Below are 24637 nucleotides of genomic sequence, written 5' to 3' on the forward strand. Positions count from 1 at the left end.
GAAAGACGTCCAAAATGCGGTTTTGATTATACCGATTTGGACGTTTTCTGTGAGATGGACGTCCAAGTGCCGATTTATATCACTTTTTGGACGTCCATCTCTTTCGAAAATGAGCCTGATGGTCTACTTCTTTCATATGAATACACGCAGTGAGTAATTTTAGTACGTTGACTAGTTTGAGACAGTAGCGTAGCTATGTGGGGCTATGGGAGCCTGGGCCCCCATAGATTTGGCCCTGGACCCTCCTGCCGACGACCCTCTAGGACTCTCCCCTCCCGCCGCCAACCCTCCCCCGCTGTCGCCACCTTTGCTGGTGGGGGACCCCAACCCCCACCAACCGAGGTCCTCTTCTTCCGGCGCAAGGCTTCGTTCTATTTCTGTGAGTCTGACGTCCTGTTTAGCACTATTTACCTTTGATAAACCATGTTGTCTCGGATCTTGCAACTTATTGGCTTCCAGGAAATTCACTATCCTTTCCTTCAGCCTCGCTTCCATTACTTTTCCAATAACTGAAGTGAGGCTTACTGGCCTGTAGTTTCCAGCTTCTTCCCTATCACCACTTTTGTGAAGAGGGACCACATCCGCTGTTCTCCAATCCCACGGAACCTCTCCCGTCTCCAAGGATTTATTAAACAAATCTTTAAGAGGACCCGCCAGAACCTCTCTGATCTCCCTCAATATCCTGGGGTGGATCCCGTCCGGTCCCACGGCTTTGTCCACCTTTAGATTTTCAAGTTGCTCATACACACTCTCTTCCGTGAGAGAGTGTGTATGAACCATACTTGTATAATAAATAGATCCAGAGAGCTTTTTAGTGAAATAAGTTATTATTGATATTTTGGACTGTTATGTCAAAAATTATTGCATATGTTTATAATAAAATGTAAAATCTATTCTTTGTAGTGTGAGAGATACATTTCCTATGTGTCAGGCATTGGCCTTTCCATATGCCACATCGCAGAATCGCAGAGCTCCTTCACTATGCTGACAGCCCCGTGCTGCACCATGCTTTACCTCCCTCTGTTCCTCCACTGGAAGGTTGGCATCACACTTCCCCTTCTTGTCTTTCTCCACTGCAAAGGTTGCCAACTGATTCAGTATCTGTTGGTCAAGGTTATCTGTCCTGGCTTTACTTTCATGTGTGCATGGACTTGTAGTACAAGTTTCCTTAATAGATAAAGACAGTGGGATAGTCCAAGAATGTATTAGCTTGAGCTGGTGTGACAGAACTAGTTTGCAATCATATCCATTGTGCTACATTGCCTTCACCACATTGATACCATACACCCTCTTTCTCTGCTCTTTCACCTCAATAGTGGCTTTAAGCTCCACATCTGAGATCCACCATGTTGTACTTGAACTCCTCTGTTGCACCAATCACACCATACTCCAGGTCCTTGTGTTCTTTCACTTCACCACTACTGCTGTGCTCCATCACTACTTCACTTTTTCACTGCACTCTTCACTGAAGGTCGATTGGATGATTGCACAAAACTGTCTGGAAGACCTTATGCAATCTGCTTTCACAACCACATTCAAAATGTTGCTTGTATTAAAACAAAGACTACTCCCTTCCCCATGTATTAAAACAAAGTCTACTGCCTCCCTTCCTCCCAAAGCCCATCTCCTTGCCAGACACACTCTGTCCTTGCCCCCCAGGCCATCTCTCCTCATGCTCTCCTCCCACCAGACACTCTCTTTCTCCAGCTCCTCTCTCCCATACACAATATTTCCAAAACACACACACTCTGCCAACTCCATCCCAGTCTCAATCCCTACCCACCATTCTGGCTCCAATCCAGTGGCATAGCCAAGGGGGGGGGGGGGGGGGGCCCTCACCTTCAGCTCAGCTCCCTCTGCTTTAATGGCTAGCGGGGTTGCCGAGCCATGCCAGCTGAAGACATCTCCTGCACGATTCCAGCACTTAATTCAGGAAGCATGCTTTGGCTACAAATGCAGGCTCTCCCACGCATCCTCAGCTCTGGCTACGTCCCTGCTCCAACCTCATCTCCTTCAAGCTGGTCCTCCCTCCTCAATTTTCTAATCCCTTCCCAACTTTCTCCAGAAGTTCATTGGCAACACCATTTTTTAAATGCCTGTTCTGTTTTAATCCAGCACCGCACAGCTGTCAGTGAGTTTGAACTACATGATACATGAACTCCCACACTACTTTCAGTCTCACAAGAACACTGTAGAAATTTGGGCAGTACAGTTTAAACTGATGTGATTTAAGTAGAACACAGAACAATTGTTTTGGAGGTAAGGGCAACAGCAAGTCTCCAAAGAAGGCAAGAGGGGCGGGTGTATTGAGGGAAGACTCAGGAATCTGTACTTTAGGCTGATAAGAGCTGACACTGGCCCCTGGACCATACAGTGAAGAATACTACTTTGTTGAATCTTTTAAGGACAATAACAATGACATGACTTCTAGTGACACTGGCTTCTGCACCTTGATGTAGACAGGATAGGGGTAATTCTATAAGGCAGTGGCGGCCCTACCATTAGGCCAACTGAGTCAGGGGCCTCAGGTGGCACCCTCCAGGAGCGGCACTCTCCCCTCCTCAACCCTCTTCCCCACATTTGCCTTATTTTTTTTCCTTTTCCAAAAGGTGGCAGTGGCAGCGATTTCCATAGGCTGCCCCGCCACCGGCACCAGCTTCCTCTCCCTACTGTGGCATGCCTCTTGATTTAACTTCCTGTTTCCTTAGAGGTGGAATGCAGTACAGTGAAGAGGCCGGTGCCAGCGGCACTGCGGCAGGGCAGCCTATGGGAATCGTTGTTGCTGCTTCCTTTTGGAAAAAAAATAAGGGAAACACGGGGAAGAGGGTTGGGGAGGAAAGGAGGGAGATGCCAGAACTGGTGCAGGCGGGGGCAGCAGATTGCCTTGGAACACCCCTGCTATAAGGGGGCATTTACTTTAAGTGATACATGTATTTTAATAATTTACACGCGGATGTGGCAACATGCACACATAAATAACCTATTATAGAATTCTGACTATTTGAAAAATAGATACAGTGAGTGTGCACAGATGTGAAGTTTGGGCATAGTGCACAAGTACAAGTATGCGTGTAGCTTATGAAACACTATCATTTAGGTGCATACATGACAAATATTGATCTGAACAGTTACACCTGCCCTAGGGCTGGTGTAAATGTCCACACCTGTCACTTACACTGGCATTTTATAAAGAAAAGTGGGCATCATCATTTCTTTCTAAAACAGCAGCTAAGTAGGTACCCGTTCACCCCCATGTATCTTCTCTTTGGCGCAAGACATTCCATTGGGAAATAAAGGAGCCTACTTCCTGGAGGTCACACATCCATAGTGTGCACATAGCATGATCCTTAAAAAAAACTTACTACTCACAGGGTCCTCATGTTCCTCATGAAATGTCCTTAAACTCTAATGGAAAGTGGGATGAAACTCAGCATCTGTCCTTTTTATATGGACATGTCTGTTCATAGATGCATATTTTAGGCTGCTTTTGCAAGTAAGTAGCCCATTAGCTAAGGAAGTGCTTCTGAGATCTCTTCCGGAGGCACACATAGCCAATAGGTTTCCAGGATTGCCACAATGAATATACATAAGAGATTTTTGCATACAATTGGCCTTCAGTGTATGTAAATGTATCTCATGCATATTCATTGTGGTTATCTTGAAAACTGAACTGGCTAGGCGTACGTCCAGTTGGGAAACACTGAGCTAGGAACTAGGTCTTAATTAACCATACGATTTTGTTTTGTTTTGGTATCTTATGCCCTCATGGTAGGAAAGGGAAGGCAAACCAAAACAGAAATGCTTTCCAATTGCCTGTACAGCAGGGGTTAGAACATAAGAGTTAGCCATACTGGGTCACACCAATGGTCCATCTAGCCCAGTATCCAGTTTTCCAAACAGTGGCCAAGCCAGCTCACAAATACCTGGCAGAAACCCAAATTGTGGCAATACTCCATACTACAAATCCCAGGGTAAGCAGTTGCTTCCCATATCTGTGTCAATAGCAGACTATGGACTTTTCCTCCAGGAATTGTCCAAACCTTTTTTAAATCCAGATACACTAACTGCTGTTACCACATCCTCCGGCAAAGAGTTCCAGAGCTTAACTATTCGTTGACTGAAAAAATATTTCCTCCTATTTGTTGTAAAAGTATTTCCATGCAACTTCCTCGAGTGTCCCCTAGTCTTTGTACTTTTGGAACGAGTAAAAAATCGATTTATTAAATCGATTTACTTCTACTCGTTCTACACCACTCAGGATTTTGTAGACCTCAATCATATCTCCCCTCATCCGTCTCTTTTCCAAGCCGAAGAGCCCTAACCTCTTTAGCCTTTCCTCATATGAGAGGAGATCCATCCCCTTTATCATTTTGGTCACTCTTTGAACGTTTTCTAATTCTGCTATATCTTTTTTCAGTCCTCGGGACACATCCAGCCACTCAGTTTTTCAAGATACCCAGAATGAATATGCATCAGATAAATTTGAATACACTACTACCATTGCATGTAAATCAATCTCATGCATATTCATTGTGGCTATCCTAAAAATTCTGAATAACTAGATGTGTCCTGAGAGTTGAGAACCCCTGCTGTACATGTGAGAAAAAAATGTCAATCACGTCCTGTGAATTTACATATTTTTACGCATCAACCATATTATTCTGAATGCCTTTAACTCCTGGATCATCTCATTTAGAAGAAGTAGAAAGAAAAGCCATATTTAATTCAAATATCATCTGTAGTTTATTTTCTTTACAGGTAGACAACTATATTTTGCTTTAAAAACATACAATATGCAGTGAGTTCACTAATGTCAGCTACAATTGTAGCCAGTAGTACAGTAGCCACTTAAGAAACTACAGAATGCAGATTATTGGACTGAAGCCTGTAACTGATGCCATTGTCTGGGCAGGAGTAACCTGTCTGATTGACTTTTAGCTAATCAAGACCCTGGACTTCAATTATAACTAGGACAGTTTTCAAATGCCACTGATATGTTTGAGGAACAGCAAACAGGAAGGACCTCTGCATTAGATAATCCAATCAAACAGGAGTAGAGGATGACTAAAGGATGAATTCAATGCTGGAGATAGTACTAAAAAACTCTTTTGCTTGAACAAAAGGACCCGACATGGTCCATATTTTGGCGTCACAAAACGCCTGCCTCAGGGGTCACAGTGGTGTTCAAGGATAACAGTGTACAAACAAAACTGCCCGAAGGCATCCGCTTTTGATGCTTTTCTTTTGTCTTGTTCCAATTTCTTTTTATTCCATTGATGAGGAGGAGGATTCATTAAGTTGCAGGGAAAAAAATGAAGAGATCCCTCCAGTGAGGGATCTCTTCATTTTTTCCCTGCAGCTTAATGAATCACTTTTCCTCATCAATTGAATAAAAAGAAATCAGAAAAAAAAAGTCAAAGAGTGGATGCCTTCAGGCAGTTTTGTTTGTACACCATTGTGACTCCTGAGGCAGGCATTTTGTGATGCCAAAACACAGACCATGTCGGGTCCTTTTGTTCAAGCAATTAATAAAGAGTTTTTTAGCACTATCTCCAGCATTGGATTCATCCTTTGGTCAACTTGTATATTTGATGCTGTGCCAGACGTCTAGGTACACTCCAGTATATGCCTAGGGGCAGAAAACGGGGCATGGAAGGAATGCTCTGAGGGCAGGGCCCACTATACACCAATATGGAGCACTTTTATTTATTTAAGCCTAGATCAAAGTGGTTTACAGTTTCTTACAGGTACTGGCGCTGCTCCAAATGGGCTCACAATCTAAGTGGTACCTGGGCAATGGAGGGTTAAATGACTTACCCAAGGTCACATGGAGCTGCAGACGGAATTGAACCCGGTTCCCAAGGATCTCAACTGTCAGGCAGCAGTGGGAATTGAACCTGGTTCCCCCAAATCCACAACCCACTGCGCTAACCATTAGACCACTCCTTCACTCCGTTTATACATTTACTCTCTATTTCTATCATCTTATCACCCAAATGTATGAATCATCTGTCCACTAAGATTATAGAATTCTAGCACTTAAGTGCATGAAAGTAATATTCAAATACTTAAGTCCCAGCTGGGTGCTAAGTACTACTATAGAAGCTTAGCGCAACCTATGCAGCTGTCTAGGGGGCAGACACATAGGGGGTGGGGTCTCACACTTATGTGTGTAACTTATAGAACACATACAAGCTAACATTTACATCTGGCTTTTAAATGTTGGCATGCAGATGCCGACTTACATTCTGTTCTATAATGGAATCTGGGCACCCACATGCTACTATAGAATTTGCGCTATAGCACCCTGTATTTTAGTGCCTAAATTTTTAGAATTGCCGCCTTAAGGTATACATTTGGTTTTGATGTGCCAAAACTTGGAAACTCTGGGACAAACATAGACTTTGGACCAGGGGTCCTCAAATCCAGTCCTTGAGGACCACAACCCAGCCTGGCTTTCAGGATTTCTACAATGAATATGGATGAGATACTTTGCATGCAATAGAAACAGTGAATGCAAATAGATCTCATCCATAGTCAATAAGAAAATCCTGAAAGCCAGGCTGAGCTGTGGACCTCGAGAAGTGGATTTGAGGACCCCTGTTTTAGACGCATACATGCTTAATATTGGTGCCTAGGCGTCTAGAGTAGAGGGCTAAGTATACACTTAGAGTAAGCACTTATTTTCAGCTGTGCACAGTACACATGTGATGCCACTGAAAATGTACCTAATATAGGCTGATCTTATAGACGCCCAGCCAAATGTTGCTGGGTGTTCCATTTGAAAATTGACCCCAAAATTTCTATATACATGAAAATTCCTTCTGACTTACACTCTCTTCCAAGGGTTTTGAACCATGATTGTTGATGATCATAATTAGTCTGGTTCTTAATAGTTATAAGGCATATTTGCTTGTACTTAGCTAGAAAGAGATTAATTAGCATATTTTGTTTACCTTGAACACCAGACTTGTTTGTGATTATCAGGCACTGGCATTGCAGGGTTTTTGAATTATGTCTTCGGCAGGCAGAATTCAAAGGGATTTCCAAGGGTAGATGGGGAAAGCTGCTTTGAAAACCACCATTACCCATCTACAGGGAACAGTACATGCAGACCTGTAAGTTTCGTAGGGGATAGGGGAGAGTTGAAAATAAATTCAAAAGATAAAAATAATTATCTGGCTAAATGAAATTCCCCAGGCTCAAATTTGGCTTCCCTTCAGTGGCTAGAAATAAATACTTCACAGTGCAGCCACTTCTACCGCCACATTGAGTATCTTTGGAAAGAGGGTTAATACATCAAAATAAATAAATAAATAAAATATAAACAGACAGGAGCTCAGGTAGAGAAGAGAAATTACACACTGATTTGATTTTCAAATCCCTGTGCATACTGTGCAGCCCCATGGGTGCCATCTGTATTTGCAATGTCGTCCAGCTCCACTCATTCAGTGGGAAAAATCTACCTTTAAAAATGAGCTTGCACCCATGGACTTGCCAGCTGCCACTGGCCTTTCAAAGTGTCCCCATCGAGGGAGTTTGGTCCTGGAACAAATAGAAAACTTCTGTAAAAGGCTTGCTAATCAATAGAGCTGGAACGTCCTGACACAATGTTTATTCTATAGCGATGTGCTGCCCTCTCTCTCCCTATTTCTTCCCCGCTTCCTTTTTCTTCCCCTCTTCTTTTTTCTTCTCCTCTTCCTTCTTTTTGCCTTCTTCTTGAACAGGGACCTCCACGGTTAGAACGTGCTCGTCCTTTTGAGCAGTAGGACTCATGCTAATGAAGACAGAATTCTCCGAAGACTTTGAAATAATGTCTGCTCCATCATCATCTTTTAGTTTCTTCTGGGGAGCAGAACGCCGATGCATTGGGGATGCTGGTGCGACTGGGCTGGAAGTGGAAGGCTGCAATGCAAAAACATGCAGATGTGATTTTTTAAAAAGCGGCTTAAACGTTTTTGCATAATAGCATGAGGTACAAACATGCAAACTGTACTTACAACTACTAGGGGTGTGCATTCGAATGAAATGACAGAGGAAATGTTAATGACATATCCCATCTTGGCAAATTAAAATAAGCAGAAAAGATGCATTTTGTGTTTTTTTGTGTGCTATCAATAGTGTCTGCACTCTTCTGAAAAAATATGCCCTATTTATAGAATAGTGCATACACTTTCCAGATACCTCCAAATTCTATAAATGGCACTCAAAATTGTGCGTGCAAATTTGGGTGTGTGCTCAATTGGCACATGCAATTTAATTGAATATTGAGCCTATTAGCGCCAATAATTGAATGCTAACAGTCAATTACTGGTGTTATTTTACACCAATTTGGATTTATGCATGCATCTTGCTCTACGCTATTCTAGAAAGATACGCACGTAAATTTTCTAGTGTGCCACTGAAAAGGAGGCATGGCCATGGGAGGAGCATGGGTGGATCAGGGATGTTCACTAATGATGTGCGCAGGATTATAGAATTTGGGGAATTTGCACCTAATTTAGGCATGAGGATTTACACCAGGTGTCAGTTGGTGTAAGTCCCAAAAGCTGGATACGGATCTCGACATGATGTGTTATTCTATAAACAGAGTCGAACTCAGAGCGCCATTTATAGAATGACACTCGGCGCTCATTTTTTTCTGCGCCCAAATTTGGGTGCCGTTTACTGAATTTAGTCCACAGTGTGTGCATGTGCGAACCATCACGCACGCAGGCAGGCAGGCAGGCAGGCAGGCATGCACTATTAGGAAAGAACGTGCACTCTTCAAGAACAGTGTGCACTATTTCAGAAGAGTGCGTGCTCGTTCCTAAAGAACATGACATCATCAGAAAAAAAACCCAACCCCAAATAAAACAAACATTCTTGGTAACAACACAGGAAATGACACAAAATGAAAATGTTCTGGCAGCAAACCCCTAATAGCTGTGGACCTTGGCCCTAGAAAAGCACAAAAGTGGGAGCAGGTTTCTTAGGGTACATTGTTGTTTCAGATGGTGGAAAAATGAACTGCTAATAGAGCTTGACTATTTTCAGCTGGCTGCTTGGATTTTTTTTTCTACTGCTGATTTAAATGTGAGTGACACCTGTAGTTTTGTGGCTTAACAGCAAAAATTAATGTCCACATGTCCAACATCAAACAATAGAGGAAATTATTTATTTATGCTTGCTAGACTGCTCTAGCTCCAGGGTGGAACAGAGCGCTGTACATATTAAAATAACAGAAAGAAAGGGAAAATGAACTCCATTGATGATAGGAAAGTAATACAATCACACAAAAAGTGGTAAAAGAAGATAATGAGGGAGAAGGTAAAAGGACTAGGAGATATGTCTAGCTGGAGGGTCCAGTCATGCTGTTTCCCCAAAGGCTTGCCTGAAAAGCCTTGTTTTTAGGTTGGTTTTAAAACTGTTAAAGGATAAGTCACTCTGAAGAGAAAGAAGGAGATTGTTCCAGACAAAAGTGGCAAGGAAGAAAAAAAAAAAACAGTGTTGGGTAGATTCTAAAGAAGCATGTTTGGGACCGGGGAGAACTGATCGATGATCTTTAAGAGAGCGAAGAACCCTAGCTGGTGAGTAGGGAATAGTAAGACTGGATAAATAATAGGGGGAGCCCACCCTGAAAGCCTTGAAAGTTAACAGTTTGATTTTGTAGGTGATACGGTATTCGATGGGAAGCATCCCTTCATGATCGACACCCGGAGCACACCACCGCCCCGCCCTTAGTATGCCACTTCACCAGCACTACTGTGCTTTGCATTAAGGTAGGTTCGGGGTGGCCCCTGGGAGCGCAAGGCCTTGTACGGTCAACCCTGTCACCCCTGCCTAAGACCGGCCCTGTTTATTTGCATATCAGGCAGTTAGTTTATGGATCTCTCTTCCATTTAACCTAAGGCATTGCCTAGTTATGATATCTTTAAGAGGAGATTAAAGATAATGTTATTTTATAAATATGTGATAAGGAAGTAATATACTGTAGTTACTTTAATTGAAGTTGGGTTCATGTAATGATTATTGATGACTGTGATACTAATATTTATGGCAACTTTAGATTATTCTGTTACATCCTAGATTTTATGTTGATCTAGTATCTTAGTTGTAATCTGCTATGAACTATGTTATTGGTATTAGTGGGCTATAAATAAACTAACTGTAAGTTAAGCATACCCTTGCTGCATTTGACACCCAAATGCCACTATAGATTAGACTTTCACCGCACAGCACTGGGATGCCTAAAGGTAGGTGCCCCTTACAGATTTACCTCCTCTGTGTATAGTCAGTGACACTGAGTACATATATTGGTCACTGAATACTGCTGCTGGTAAACGTGTAATTTTCTTTGAAAACTGACCCCATGATGTCCATTTTTATGGGATTGTTCTTGGAAGGGTGGGGTTCAGCTAAATTATAAAAATCTCAGGGAGGGGGATCTTATAGAGATGAATGCAAGGCTGAAGATTTGTGGTTCGCCTTTTCACCAGCACTGCAATCAGACCACGGAAAGCACAACTGCCGCGGAACAGGATCAACTCTATAATGCTTTGGTCTTCACTCCCAGTCCTTAAAGTCCGCCAACAGATAAGGTTTCCAGGATATCCCTAATAAATGTACATGAAAGAAATTCACATGCCTTCTACCTCCATTGCATACAAATCTCTTTCATGCACATTCATTAGAGGTACTGAAAACTGGACCAGATGGTGGTCTCCATGGACTGAAAATGAAGACCTTGGCTGTAATGTGCTCCTTGAAACTGGTTGTGATCAATTTTGTTAACTTGACATTTTTTATTTAAGCAGAAATCTGTTTGCTTGTCTGCTCCTCACCTGGACTGTTCTCTTCTTCCCTTTTACTCTTCGTCGAATTTGTGCAAAGGTTCTTTTGACTCCCATCTTTTCCGTGGCTGCTAGGGCAGCCTGATAGAGTTTGGGAGTCTCTGGTCTGGGTGGAATGACATGTTGAGCTCCTTTAGTTTCTGGTTTCTCCTGTTTAGGTTTGCCAGCTTTTTTTAGCATTTTCCTGAAAGAGTCCAAAGATCATTACTTATATTACTGTATAAAAATACAAGACTATTATTTGGGGGAAAAACGTAACTAGAAGAGTTATCTAAGATAATGGTGTTTGCCAACTTTAACCAGTTGAAAATGTAGCTAAATCTAGCAAATCAAAATTTGATATTAACATTTGAGATGTTTGGGGCTACCTAAAAGACTACATGTAAACATCAAACAACTGATTTTAAATTTTGAATGTGCTTCAGCTGGAAGCCAATGTAGAACTGAACTGCTGTGAACTTGTTTTTCCCCATTAATAGCTTAGCAGCTGTATTTGGTAAGAATTGTGATTGTTTAATGCTGCTCTTACGTAATCTTTGATGCAGGGAGTTTCAGGAGTCCAATTTGTTAGACACTAATGAATTTACAGCTGTTGACAAGTCAGCAGGATCAAAAACAAAATGACAGAAGATAGAACAGACCATACAATTGGAGAAATTACTCGAGTTGCTGGGTTTCATAAAATATCCCAATCTTTGGTAACAGTGCTCACCAGCCCAATTTCCTCTCCTGATTCCACCTTCTTCCCCCCAATCTAAAAAATATTGAAACAGAATCCCCAAAGGTCTCCCCAAGCCAAGGCAGAAGGAGAACTCAGTCTTATCTGTGAGTAGCTTGGTATCCTGTACTATTTTAACAATGATTCTATTAGCTGAGCTCAGCTTGGGGAGATCTTTGGAGGTTCTGGAGGTGAGGTACTAGAGGTGAAGATAGGGATGCAATAATTATAAAACTTTATTTCTAACCCACTATATCTGAAACATTTTAAGTGGGGAACAAATTACATACAAAGTAAAATAAACCAATACAACAAAAAAATACATAACACAACACTGATACAAAACCATCCTTTGCTACAACTCTAATATAGGAGTATATAATGCAGTAAAACAACACAGTCTCATTAATCTAATGACCGCTCTGTCTGTCCACTCTCTCCCAAAGGTGCACTTCGCTGAGCCGCTGCCTTTGGTACTACTACTACTACTACTACTACTATTTAGCATTTCTATAGCGCTACAAGGCGTACGCAGCGCAGCACAAACATAGAAGAAAGACAGTCCCTGCTCAAAGAGCTTACAATCTAATAGACAAAAAATAAATAAATAAAGTAAGCAAATCAAATCAATTAATGTGAACGGGAAGGAAGAGAGGAGGGTAGGTGGAGGCGAGTGGTTACGAGTCAAAAGCAATGTTAAAGAGGTGGGCTTTCAGTCTAGATTTAAAGGTGGCCAAGGATGGGGCAAGACGTAGGGGCTCAGGAAGTTTATTCCAGGCGTAGGGTGCAGCGAGACAGAAGGCGCGAAGTCTGGAGTTGGTAGTAGTGGAGAAGGGAACAGATAAGAAGGATTTATCCATGGAGCGGAGTGCACGGGCAGGGGTGTAGGGAAGGACGAGTGTGGAGAGATACTGGGGAGCAGCAGAGTGAGTACATTTATAGATTAGTAGAAGAAGTTTGAACAGGATGCGAAAACAGATAGGGAGCCAGTGAAGGGTCTTGAGGAGAGGGGTAGTATGAGTAAAGCGACCCTGGTGGAAGACGAGACGGGCAGCAGAGTTTTGAACCGACTGGAGAGGGAAGAGGTGACTAAGTGGGAGGCCAGCAAGAAGCAGATTGCAGTAGTCTAAACGAGAGGTGACAAGGGTGTGGATGAGGGTTTTGGTAGAGTGCTCGGAAAGAAAGGGGCGGATTTTACGGATGTTGTAAAGAAAGAAATGACAGGTCTTGGCAATCTGCTGGATATGAGCAGAGAAGGAGAGAGAAGAGTCAAAGATGACCCCAAGGTTTCGAGCTGAGGAGACAGGGAGAATGAGAGAGCCATCAACAGAAATAGAAAACAGGGGGAGCGGGGAGGTGGGTTTGGGGGGGAAAATGAGAAGCTCGGTTTTGGTCATATTTAATTTCAGGTGGCGTTGAGACATCCAGACAGCAATGTCAGACAAGCACGCTGAAACTTTGGTTTGGATGCAAGGTGAGATATCAGGGGTAGAAAGGTAGATTTGGGAGTCATCAGCATAGAGATGGTAGGAAAAGCCATGGGATGAGATTAATGAACCAAGGGAAGAAGTGTAGATAGAAAAGAGGAGGGGACCAAGAACAGAACCCTGAGGTACGCCGACAGGCAGAGGGATAGAAGTAGAAGAGGATCCTCCAGAGTGAACACTAAAGGTGTGGAGGGAGAGGTAGGAAGAGAACCAGGAAAGGACAGAGCCCTGGAATCCAAGTGAGGACAGGGTATCGAGAAGTATGCTGTGATCGACAGTGTCAAAAGCAGCGGAAAGATCAAGAAGAATGAGGATGGAATATTGACCTCTGGATTTAGCCAGTAATAGGTCATTGGAGACTTTAGTAAGCGCAGTTTTGGTTGAGTGGAGAGGGCGAAAACCAGATTGTAGTGGGTCAAGAATATCATGTGAGGAGAGAAACTCAAGGCAGCGGCGGTGAACAGCACGCTCAAGTAATTTGGAGAGAAAAGGAAGGAGGGAGATGGGTCGATAATTAGAGGGACAAGTAGGGTCGAGTGAAGGCTTCTTAAGGAGAGGTGTGACCATAGCATGTTTAAAGGCAACAGGGACAGTCGCAGTGGAAAGTGAGAGGTTGAGAATGTGACAGATAAAAGGAATAAGAGCAGGAAAGATGGCATTAAGAAGGTGGGTGGGAATGGGATCAGAGGAACAGGTGGTACATTTTGAGGAAGAAAGGAGAAGTGTAGTTTCCTCAATAGTAACTTCAGGAAAGGAGGAAAGGGAATGACGTCAGAAGAAGGCGGGACATTGAGTGAAGGGAAGACTAGTAGAGACGTCGGGAGCGCTGCCTCCTTCACTGACGCTGCGCCTTCGCTGCCCTGCCAGCCGGACGGAGGTAAATTTAAAAGAGATTTTGTTGGGGGGAGAAGAGGGCGGGCAGTTGGGACATGGGAGCGGGAGGGCAGGGGAGAGAGGTCAGCGATCATCTTCACGGGGGGGTGGGCGTGCGCTCCAACCGCTTGTCTGTGGGGGGGGGGGGGGGGGGAGGCGCCACAGACCCTTGGCACGGCCCTGTCTCATAGCACCATTACTAACCACTTCCCTCCCTCCAGTGACGCTAGGGCAGGTCTCCCACAGTCTAGTAATCCTTATTATAATGGGGGATTACAAACATAAAGAGAAGAGAAATTAGAACACTAAGCATTATTTCTTTAGAAAGGAGACTAGCAGGTTTATTTTTGAAAGAGAAGGGTGCCCATCTTTCGACACAAATCGGGAGATGGGCATCCTTCTCCCAGGGTCGCCCAAATCGGCATAATCGAAAGCCGATTTTGGGCATCCTCAACTGCTTTCCGTATCGGGAACTACCAAAGTTCACGGGGGCGTTTCGGAAGCATAGAGAAGGCGGAACTGGGGCGTGCTTAACACATGGGCGTCCTCGGCCGATAATGGAAAAAAGAAGGGTGTCCCTGATGAACACTTGGCTGACTTCACTTGGTCCTTTTTTTTTTACGACCAAGCCACAAAAATGTGCCCTAAATGACCAGATGACCACCGGAGGGAATCAGGGATGACCTCCTCTTACTCCCTCAGTGGTCACTAACCCACTCCCACCCTAAAAAAAATCTTTTAAATAGTTTTTCCAGTCTCTATGCCAGCCTCAAATATCATACCCAGCTCCATGACAGCAGTATGCAGGTCCCTGGAGCAGTTTTAGTGGGTACTGCAGTGCACTTCAGGCAGGCGGACCCAGGCCCACCCCCCCTACCTGTTATACTTGTGGTGGTAAATGTGAGCCCTCCAAAACCCACCACAAACCAACTGTACCCACATCTAGGTGCCCCCCTTCATCCCTAAGGGCTATGGTAGTGGTGTACAGTTGTGGGGAGTGGGTTTTGGGGGGCTCAGCAGACAAGGTAAGGGAGCTATGCACCTGGGAGCTTTTTCAGAAGTCCACTGCAGTGCCCCCTAGGGTGCCCGGTTGGTGTCCTGGCATGTGAGGGGGACCAATGCACTATGAATGCTGGCTCCTCTCATGACCAAATGGCTTGGATTTGGTCGTTTCTGAGACGGGCGTCCTCATTTCCATTATCGCCGAAAATCGGGGACGACCATCTCTAAGGTCAACCTAAATGTTGAGATTTGGGCGTCCCCAACCGTATTATCAAAGCAAAAGATGGACGCCCATTTTGTTTTGATAATACAGGTTTCCCCGCCCCTTCGTGGGGACGTCCTGCGAGGACATCCTCAGGAAAACTTGGACGCCCTGTTCGATTATGCCCTCTAGGACAGCTAAAGAAAGGGGGAGAGCTAGGAATGCAGTGGAATCTCAGTGCACTATGGGAGGCTGTGAAAAATCTAGATAAAAACAACAAGACCACTGAAGTGGGCAAAGAACACCAATGTCTCACGGATAATCACAGGAGCTCCAAAAATCTAGATAAGCCATATTATAAAGGCATGTTTTCAGTACCATTCTAAACTTAGGATATGAAAGCTCGATGCGAAGATCCCCGGGTAGGGAATTCCAAAAGGATGGCGCCAAAAAGAAAAAGGCAGATTGTCTTGTGGATTCATACTGGGTGGCCTTAACAGAGGGAATGAATAGGTGACCATCATGGAGGGCTCGTAATATTCTCAGAGGTGTGTGGGATATAACAAGTGAGGAAAGGTAGCAGTGTGCCAGTGTATAAGGCTTTATGGGCAAGCTTTATTAATTTAAATTGAATCCAAATGTGTATTGGAAGCCAGTGTTGCTGGGCAAGTAAGGAGATAATGTGGCCAAATTTTGTGGTACTGCAAAAAATCCTGATGGTATTTTGTATGGACTGTAAACACTTAAGCAAATGAGATGGTAGGCCAGCATAGACCGAATTACAGTAAACTAAACATGAAGCCACTAAGATGTAGAGTAGGCTCTGCTTAGAGGCATCATCCAAGAAAGGGGTAACTGCCCTGAATTGATGGAAATGACTTACTAGAGTGACTGGTTTTCCCTGTATAGTTGGACAAAGGGAGGGACTAGATAATCCTCCAGTAAGCCATGAGGCTATAGATTTTTAGTGATGAGAATAAGGTGATTGTCAACAAGCTAGAAGGAAACTAAGACAATACTGTAAAGGAGTGATATCTGGATAAAGAGAATCAGTGGATTAGATTAGGAAGATGTCATTGCATAGTAGAAAGCATTAATACCAGTGTTTTGTATAATAGTTTCAATTGGGCTAAAGAAAATATTAAAAAGCAGTGGGGCCAGAACGGAACCTGATAGGACTTCACAGGTAAGAGAATATATAGAAGAGAAAGAGATATGAGTGGTAACAGAAAAGCAGTAACTAGTTACTGTACTTAAGTAAATATTTTGTCATTTTTACTTGTAAAAAAGTACAGGGTAACATTTGTTACTTTTACTTGTACTGAAGTAATAATTTCTCCAATTTTTACTACTTTTACTCAGTTACATCTGATGATTGCAGTTAAAAGTAAAAGTGGAAGCGAGATGTAAATGATGATTCCTCAGTAAACCAAATGAAACTGCAAAACTGGGAATAAGATTTTGCTATCACAAACCTCGTCATGCAAACAGTGGGTCATCTCATTTTAAATATTTCTGTTTGGTGAATATAGCCTATGAGAACAGTGGAGTTGTCTGTAGTTGTTGAACTGGCTATTGGTCTCCAGTCAAACAGAACAGTGATGAGTTGGGTCACTTTGAAGCGGAGATGAAGCTGGTTGCAATTCTTGGTGAACAGATATATGTCTCTACCGTAACAGATTGCTGGTCAATCTATGAAAATTTTGTATTGGGGTGACTGTCCACTGGATTACAAAGGGATCTAGGGGTGATCTGGGAAATTACAGACAGGTGAGCCTGACATCAGTGCTGGGCAAAATAGTGGAAACTATTATAAAGAATAAAATTACGGAAACCACAGGCAAAAATGGAGTCAGCATGAGTTCAGCTAAGGGAAGTCTTGCCTCACCAATTTGCTTCATTTCTTTGAAGGTGTGAACAAACATGTGGATAAACATGAGCCATTTTATGTAGCTTATCTAGATTTTCAGAAAGTGTTTGACAAAGTCGCTCATGAGAGACTCCTGAGAAAATTAAAAACCCATGGTATAGGAGGCAATGTTCTGTTGTGGATTAGGAATTGGTTGATGGATAGAAAACAGAGGGTAGGGTTAAATGGCCAATTTTCTCAGTGGAGGAGGGTGAATAGTGGAGTGCCCCAGGGCAATGGAAATGGGAACGATGAGCAAGGTGATTAAATTTGCAGATGACACAAAACTATTTAAAGTTGTTAAAATGCATGCAGATTGTGAAAAATTGCAGGAAGATCTTAGGAAGTTACGAGATTGGGCATCCAAATTGCAGATGAAATTTAATGTGGACAAGTGCAAAATGATGCACATTGGGAAGAATAATCCAAATCATAGTTACTTGAAGCTTGGTTCCACCCTAGGAGTCAGCACCCAAGAAAAAGATCTAAGTGTCATCCTGTACAATACGCTGAAATCTTCTGCCCAGTGTATGGCAGCGGCTAAAAAAAGCAAACAGAATGCTAAGAATTATTAGGAAAGAGATAGAAAATAAGACAAAGAATATTATAATGCCTCTGCATCGCTCCCTGGTGCGACCACACCTTGAGTACTGTGTGCAATTTTGATCACTGTATCTTAAAAAAGATATAGCAGAATTATAAAAGGTTCAAAGAAGGGTGACCAAAATAATTAAGGGGATGGAACTCCTCTCATATGAGGAAAGGCTTAAGAGGTTAGGACTCTTCAGCTTGGAAAAGAGATGGCTGAGGGGGGATACAATAGAGGTCTATAAAATACTGAGTGGTGTAGAACAGGTAAACATAAATCAATTTTTTACTCTTTCAAAAAGTACAAAGACTAGGGGACACTCAAGGAAGTTACATGGTACTACTTTTAAATAGAATAGGAGGAAACATTTTCACTCAACAAATAGTTAAGCTCTGGAACTCGTCAGAGGATGTGGTATCAGTGGTTAGTGTATCTGGGTTAAAAAAAGGTTTACATTTGACCTTGCATCAGTTCTCAAAGATATTCAAACAGAGTTTGCAATCAGATTAAAAACTGTTAGAACAATAGACAATGATTCCAACGTTGTGAAAACCTTCTCTGTAACTGGACAGTATGACGATGATAACAATGATAAAGATGAGGATGTAATTGATGAATTAGGCAGCACTACTTTTAATGCAGATGATAACGACAATAATGATGATAAAGTATTCTTTGTTATACAGAAATCAAGAGAGTCCCTTGATCAAAATTTGCAGACTCAGTCAAAAGACATATATAATACTGCAGCCTGGCCTGGTTTGAAGGAACTTTTTATTAGACTGAACAATCCACTTCCTGCCAGCACAGTTGTTGAACATCTTTTTAGCTGAGCCGGGGTGGGGGTTGGGGGGTGGGGTGGGTTTGGGGAAGCAGGGAAGGCAGCGTGGCAGTGAACAGCGCTGGAGGAAGGTTTCTGCTGGCAGGGCCTGGGGACCCTCGCTAGCCAAACCAGCAGACCTTGAGGGGCCCAAATCCAATTTGGGGGGCCCAGGCCTCCAAGCCCCTCACCCCTCCATGGCTATGTCACGAATCTGAGAGACCGATGGCTTGTAAGCGAGACAGTAAGATTTGATGGTATACTAAGTCAAATGCCACAGACAGATCCAGGGAAACTAGTAGGGCTATTTTTTCTTGTTCGAATGAAGAATGAAGACCAATCAGAGATGATAATGGTTTCTGTACTATAGTGAAAATCTGCTTGTCTGGGATAGAGAACATGGGCCTGAGTAATGTGCTGTAAAAGTTGTTGAAAACCTAGTTTCTCTGCAACCTTGGAAATATAGCAAAGATTAGAAATGGGTTGATAGTTAGTGAAGTCCAGTAGGTTTGAAGAAGAACTCTTCAGAAGTGGATGCACAATCCCATGTTTCCATTGTGATGGCACAATAACTTGTGAAAGACTACAGTTAATAGTTATTGCTACAGCAATCAGACCATGGTGTGAGAGCTTAAGCCATGGAGATGGAACAGGGTCTAACTGGCATCTGTTGATGTACAACCTGTTCTAAAATCCATGAGATAAGTACATGTGTATCTGCTGATACAGCCTGTTCTAAAACATATGAGATATGGACATCCTTATGCTTGGTACATCCAGCATGAACTGAAATTGAATCGTCTAAATTATAAACAGGACAAAACAAGGAAACAACATCCATGTTATAAAATGGCCACATAGTTATCTGTGTGGAGGATTATCCTAATGATTAGGGCAGTGGGCTCCTTGTGATTGCAAGGGCAAGTCACTTAACCCTCTACTGCCTCAGGTATAAGCTTAGATTGTGAGCTCTCCAGGGAAATAAAAAAAATACCCACTATATCTGCATGTACACTGCTTTGATGTTACAGGTGGTGTAAAAGATATTAATTAAAATAAAATGATTTAGTACCATGAACATCCATAACTCCCAAAGCTGTCATAGAGCTTGGTATTCCCCAACTGGAACCCTAATGGCTTTAGAAAACCCTTTGCTAAGGATGCGCAGTATGATATATCACTGGCAAAGCACTATACTGAGCTGACTGATAAATGCTTTCTGGGGACATTCAAGGCTGAGACATTCTTGTGTCTTATTTTCTGCTCAGATACTCAGTTAGGTGGATTGTGTGCAAACATGTTTCCCTTGCTAGTTTGTGGGAATCTTTGATACTGTTAATTTGCCTGGGCATCTAAAATTGGACATATATGGGAAGGTTAGTATTCTGGTTGGTAGTCAGAAGTACTTCTGAGGTCAGCAATAGCGTCAAAGAGAACAGGAGTAGGGAAGGATCAATGGTCTGCCACAAAGGAACCAAACCCAGAGGTCAGTATAAATGGAATACAAATTTATTGTCCAAGGTCAATCAGATACAATCTGACTCTCTCAGACTTGACACGTGTTTCGGCAAATTGATGCCTGCTTCAGGAGTCAATATCTGATGTGTAATTGAATTGAACCTATTCAAAAACTGCTGAGACTCCAAAGAAAAGAAGTCCACCCGGCCTTGTGGTACTGTGGCGTGCAACAATAGTGTCAACCACCTATGCGCTTTAAAAAAAAAATTGCAGGCACTTAAATGGATAACTGTGACTTTAAGCTGCTAATTGAACAATATTATCTGTTCATAATCAGTAGGAATTTAAGAGCTTTCTGGGAGTAGGTCTTAAAATTATAGAGACCAGCAAAATTTAGTCACCATCCATGTAACAAGTATACATTTAAATCAAATGCATGAACAGCAGGTACAATGTTAAATGGATAAGTTATTCATTTAAAGTTGGATACGACTAAGATAGCTAAAAATCCACTACCACAAAGATAACTTATCTGTTTAAAGTTATTGTAGAGCTGAAAATTAACCAGCACAGTAATAAAAATATATCAAGATTGAATAATAGAGATGATAAAGAAGTAAACCAAAGCTGAGTCCCGATAATACACTCCTATGCATATATAAATCTTAACAACACAAAACCCTTAAAGAATGGACAAGGGCAAACAACTGTAAATATAATTGTTGCAGAATACGAGGGCTGGAGCAGGTGTAAGTTTGTGTGTGTGAATTTACACGCTTTCGGGACTGGTTCTGAACATCTAGTTCATAAAGGCACAGAGGGGTCAATGTTTCCTTTATAAAATGTGCTTAAAATTGGCACCGTGTTGGACTTTTCACATAGGTGTTATCTTATAAAACTAGCTCCACTGTGGGCAGCTCAGTTTACTTACCTTGCCTTTTTCTGTAGCAGCTTCTCCGATTCTGGGTAATGGACCAGAATCTCATTCAAATCCTTCTTATCCAAGATAAACAGATTGGTGAATCCATGTGCAACTACATTTGCTGTGCGCCGGTTCCCACCTCCCACTGCCAACAAGCTAGAGAAAATAATAGGAAGAAATGGTTACGAACATGATGTGTCTGTAGAATGCAAACTCCATCCCCCAAATTCTATAAATGGCACCAAAAATTGGGCAAGCGATTAATAGGGCCAGTTTGCGTAATATAATTAATTGGCAAATAATTGGTGATAAATACTGATAAATGGCATTAACAAGCACTGACTGGTGCTAATTTGCAGTGTGCAGGTAACACACTTACCCCCTATTCTATAGATATTATTATTATTATTATTATTTATTACATTTGTACCCCACCTATTTGCAGGCTCAATGTGGCTTACATAGATTTGAAACATTGTCATTACAGGACATCAGATACAATTATTAATATGTAATGATTAGGAGAGGTAAGAGAAGAAGGAAGAGAGTAGGGTAGTTGTAGAAGGTAGGCATTCTTAATTGATTGGGTTAGTGGGGTGACTTAGTGAGGCTATAGGTTCTCATTGTGGGACTAGCAGAAAAAGAAGAATGTCTTCAAGGCTTTTCGAAGGATAAATGTTCCTGACTTCTCCTGCACACAAATGCAAAGGGGGGAGGATAACATGTGACGGGTATGGGAATATCAGGGGCATTCCGACTATTCCTGCATGCACTTTATAGAATAGATTTATTTACGTACCCAACTGCTACATTTAGGTACCAGCATTTACACTAGCCATAGACATTTATTTATTATTTATTTGTTACATTTATATCCCACATTTCCCACCTATTTTGTAGGCTTAAATAGTACCGGAGAGGCGTTACAGACTCTGGTGTAAACAAATACAAAGTGATGCTGTGGTAAGATAAAGTTCATGTGGCACAGCCACACTAGGGAATCGTACAACGGAAGAGTTGTGTTATGTCCATTACGTTCTTTAGTTTCGTTGTGTTGCAGAGATCAGGCATTTATGTTGGATCGGTAGGGTATGCCTTTTTAAACAGGTTAGTTTTTAGTGTTTTCCGGAAGTTTAGCATGGCATATGTGGCCACGCCTAAAGTATTACGCGTAACTGCGGACTTACTCTAGTATTTAAAACTCTACCATTATGGAATACCAGCTTAGTGCCTTTTTTTTGCACCTAACTTTTAATGAACTATATAGAATTTACCCCTATATGTCTCTGAAGAACATCACCTTCACCTTGTCCTATCGTGCCAGCAATCTGCTACTATCAGGCCTCACTATTTATTTATTTATTAGGATTTATTTCCCACCTTTTTGAAGGAATTCACTAAACGCGGTGTACAATAAGAATAAATCAAACATGAGCAATAGATAATTAGAGCAGTAAAAATATTCAAATAACAATACAAAGTATGGTATAGTATATTACTTACAATGTGACTCATTTACTAACAGTTAACCAGTGTTAATTTTATTTTATACTAATGCTGTTAGCATGTGTGAACTGTTAATAAATGACCCCTAATGTGACTAGAGAGATCTCGCTGGCGAATTAGGCATCTCATGGCTTAGTCAAATCCAGTCACATGAAAGGAACACTGCTACATTTGGCATTTTGAAATGTTATTCTCAGTTATTTATTTTCTACAAAATAGAACATGGAATAGCAGGGAAGAACATCTTACCTTCACCAAGTATATGTATCCTTTATTTCAGATATAATTAGAAACAGTTTCTTGATAATAAACAGAATATATCATTTTGGCTCATATACAGCACTGGTGACATCTTTTAGAAATTATGTTTGCAATATGGAGGGAACATTCTGGTTGCTTGCTGTGTTCCATATAATCTTTTCTAGTATTTTTGATTATGATTGTGGGGGCAGATGAAGCAGCTATAATTTCTGCTCTTTTCTCTGAGAAGCCTGCTGTGAGTTCAATATTCTGGTACAGTCAGTGAGCATTCTTTCTCTTGTGAGTCTTATGTATTCTGAGGACGAAAGAATTCAGAGGTGAATATTCAGCAGGAGTCAACTGGTCAGGAGCAGCTCCAGCTCAGTTAACATCTGCTGACCGGGTCTTGATATGATATTCAGTGGCACTTAATCATAGAGGGGTAGATTCAAGAAAGGGCGCCAAAAGTTAGGCATTAAAAATTTGAGCGTTAAGCTAGGATTCTTTAACAGCAAAACCTGGTGCTGAAGCTGTTATAGAAAACTGGCTTAAGTCGGTATTTGAGGACATATTTTTAGTTATTCCCACATTATGTGGTTTCATCATAACAGCACATTGTGCCTTGAAACTTTATCTTTTAAAAACATTGAGGTAATCTGTTTCAACATCTGTATGTGGATAGATATTTATTTATTTTTATTATTTTAGTGTTATCACTTCAGGAGCATGTTTGTTCTACATGTTCACATGATTCTGAGAAGTTTACTGATTTGAAAGGATTTGGTATGTGTTTTAGATTACTTTTTATGTCTATACGGGGTTGTCATATCCTCTTTTATACATTTTTATGTATTCTGCTGTGTATTTATGTTTTTATACATATTTTTTTATGTTATAGGCCCCCCCAAGGAAGGCTCTTCAACCGAAACACTGCCCATGTCGGGTCTTTGCTTTGGGTCAGATTTACCACTGGCAAATAACATTTTGGACACTTTTCCTCGTGGTTTACCTTGGTTATTTGGTACAGTCCCACTTCCACCCTCACTGTGTGTTTTTTGTCTTTCCTTATGGAAGACATGTGGACCTTATTTGTTCTTTCAAATTTAGACATGAGCATTTACACCATGTCAAAGGCTGATATACATGCTTGTGCCTAATAATGTCAATTGTATGTGTAATTGAGAATGTTCTATAAACTTAGGGCAAGATATTCAGCCGGCAGCGATCAGTGTTTTGTTGATTGCTGCGGCGTTAAACCCAGAAATTCAAGGCTGGGATGTGTCCAGGCACTGGCATTGAATTTCTGGGTTTGTGGAGCCAGCTAACACATATCCAGTTAGGCGCGATATTCAGCACTTAACCGGCTATGGGTTACCACATAAAGATTGTGATTGACTTTTATGTGGTTCTACTTATGCGGTTAACCTGGCCGGTTAAGTTCTGAATATCAGCACTTAACCAGCCTACTGCTGACTCTGCCCACAGAATGTCCCAAAAATAGCTGGTTTTCAGTTAAACACTAACCGGTAATTTTCAGCGGTGCTAACCAGTTAAGTGTCACTAAAAATTAGCGGTTAGCCCCGAACAGGTGATTTAACTGGCTAGGAACTATTTCTGGCTGATTAAATCACTTTGAGTATTGATCCCTTACTGCCAGATTCTATATAGCGCGCCTAGAGATCCATGCCGAAATCCAAGCTTCTATCACGTATGTAACTTAACTGGCTTAACAAACTAATCAGCATTGATAACAGCACTTATTGAACACTAATTGGCAATATTTAGAATTTACACGCACAACTCGCTAAGCATGTTCGCCTAAATACTAATGTGCACAGTTCAAAAGGGGCGTGGTTATGGCAGTGGCATAGCCAGTATGGGGCCACGGGGGCCTGGGCCCCCATAGATTTGTCCCTGGACCCCCTGCCAACAACCCTCTCGACCCCCCTCCTGCCGCCAACCCGCCGTCGATTACCTTTGCTGACGGAGGACCCCAATCCCCGCCTGCTGAGCAGAGGTCCTCTTCTTCCGAATCCTGCGCAAGGCTTCGTTCTAGTCTGACGTCCTGCACATTGTACG

At 42.1% G+C, this 24637-nt stretch overlaps 1 protein-coding gene across 1 annotated transcript in view; it reads right to left on the reverse strand.

Annotated features, from left to right (window-relative positions):
* Positions 1-7647: 7647 nt before the first annotated feature.
* CNGB1 (cyclic nucleotide gated channel subunit beta 1) overlaps positions 7648-24637 on the reverse strand; it is a 143467-nt gene continuing 126477 nt past the window's right edge. Inside the window, exons 15-17 of the mRNA XM_030205000.1 lie at positions 20822-20968; positions 10824-11016; positions 7648-7905 (exon numbers count right to left, since the gene is read on the reverse strand). Of these exons, the coding sequence (XP_030060860.1) occupies positions 7648-7905; positions 10824-11016; positions 20822-20968 (598 nt within the window). The remainder of the gene's footprint in view (positions 7906-10823; positions 11017-20821; positions 20969-24637) is intronic.

This window comes from Microcaecilia unicolor, chromosome 5 (assembly GCF_901765095.1).
Source record: "Microcaecilia unicolor chromosome 5, aMicUni1.1, whole genome shotgun sequence".
Taxonomy (NCBI): Eukaryota; Metazoa; Chordata; class Amphibia; order Gymnophiona; family Siphonopidae; genus Microcaecilia; species Microcaecilia unicolor.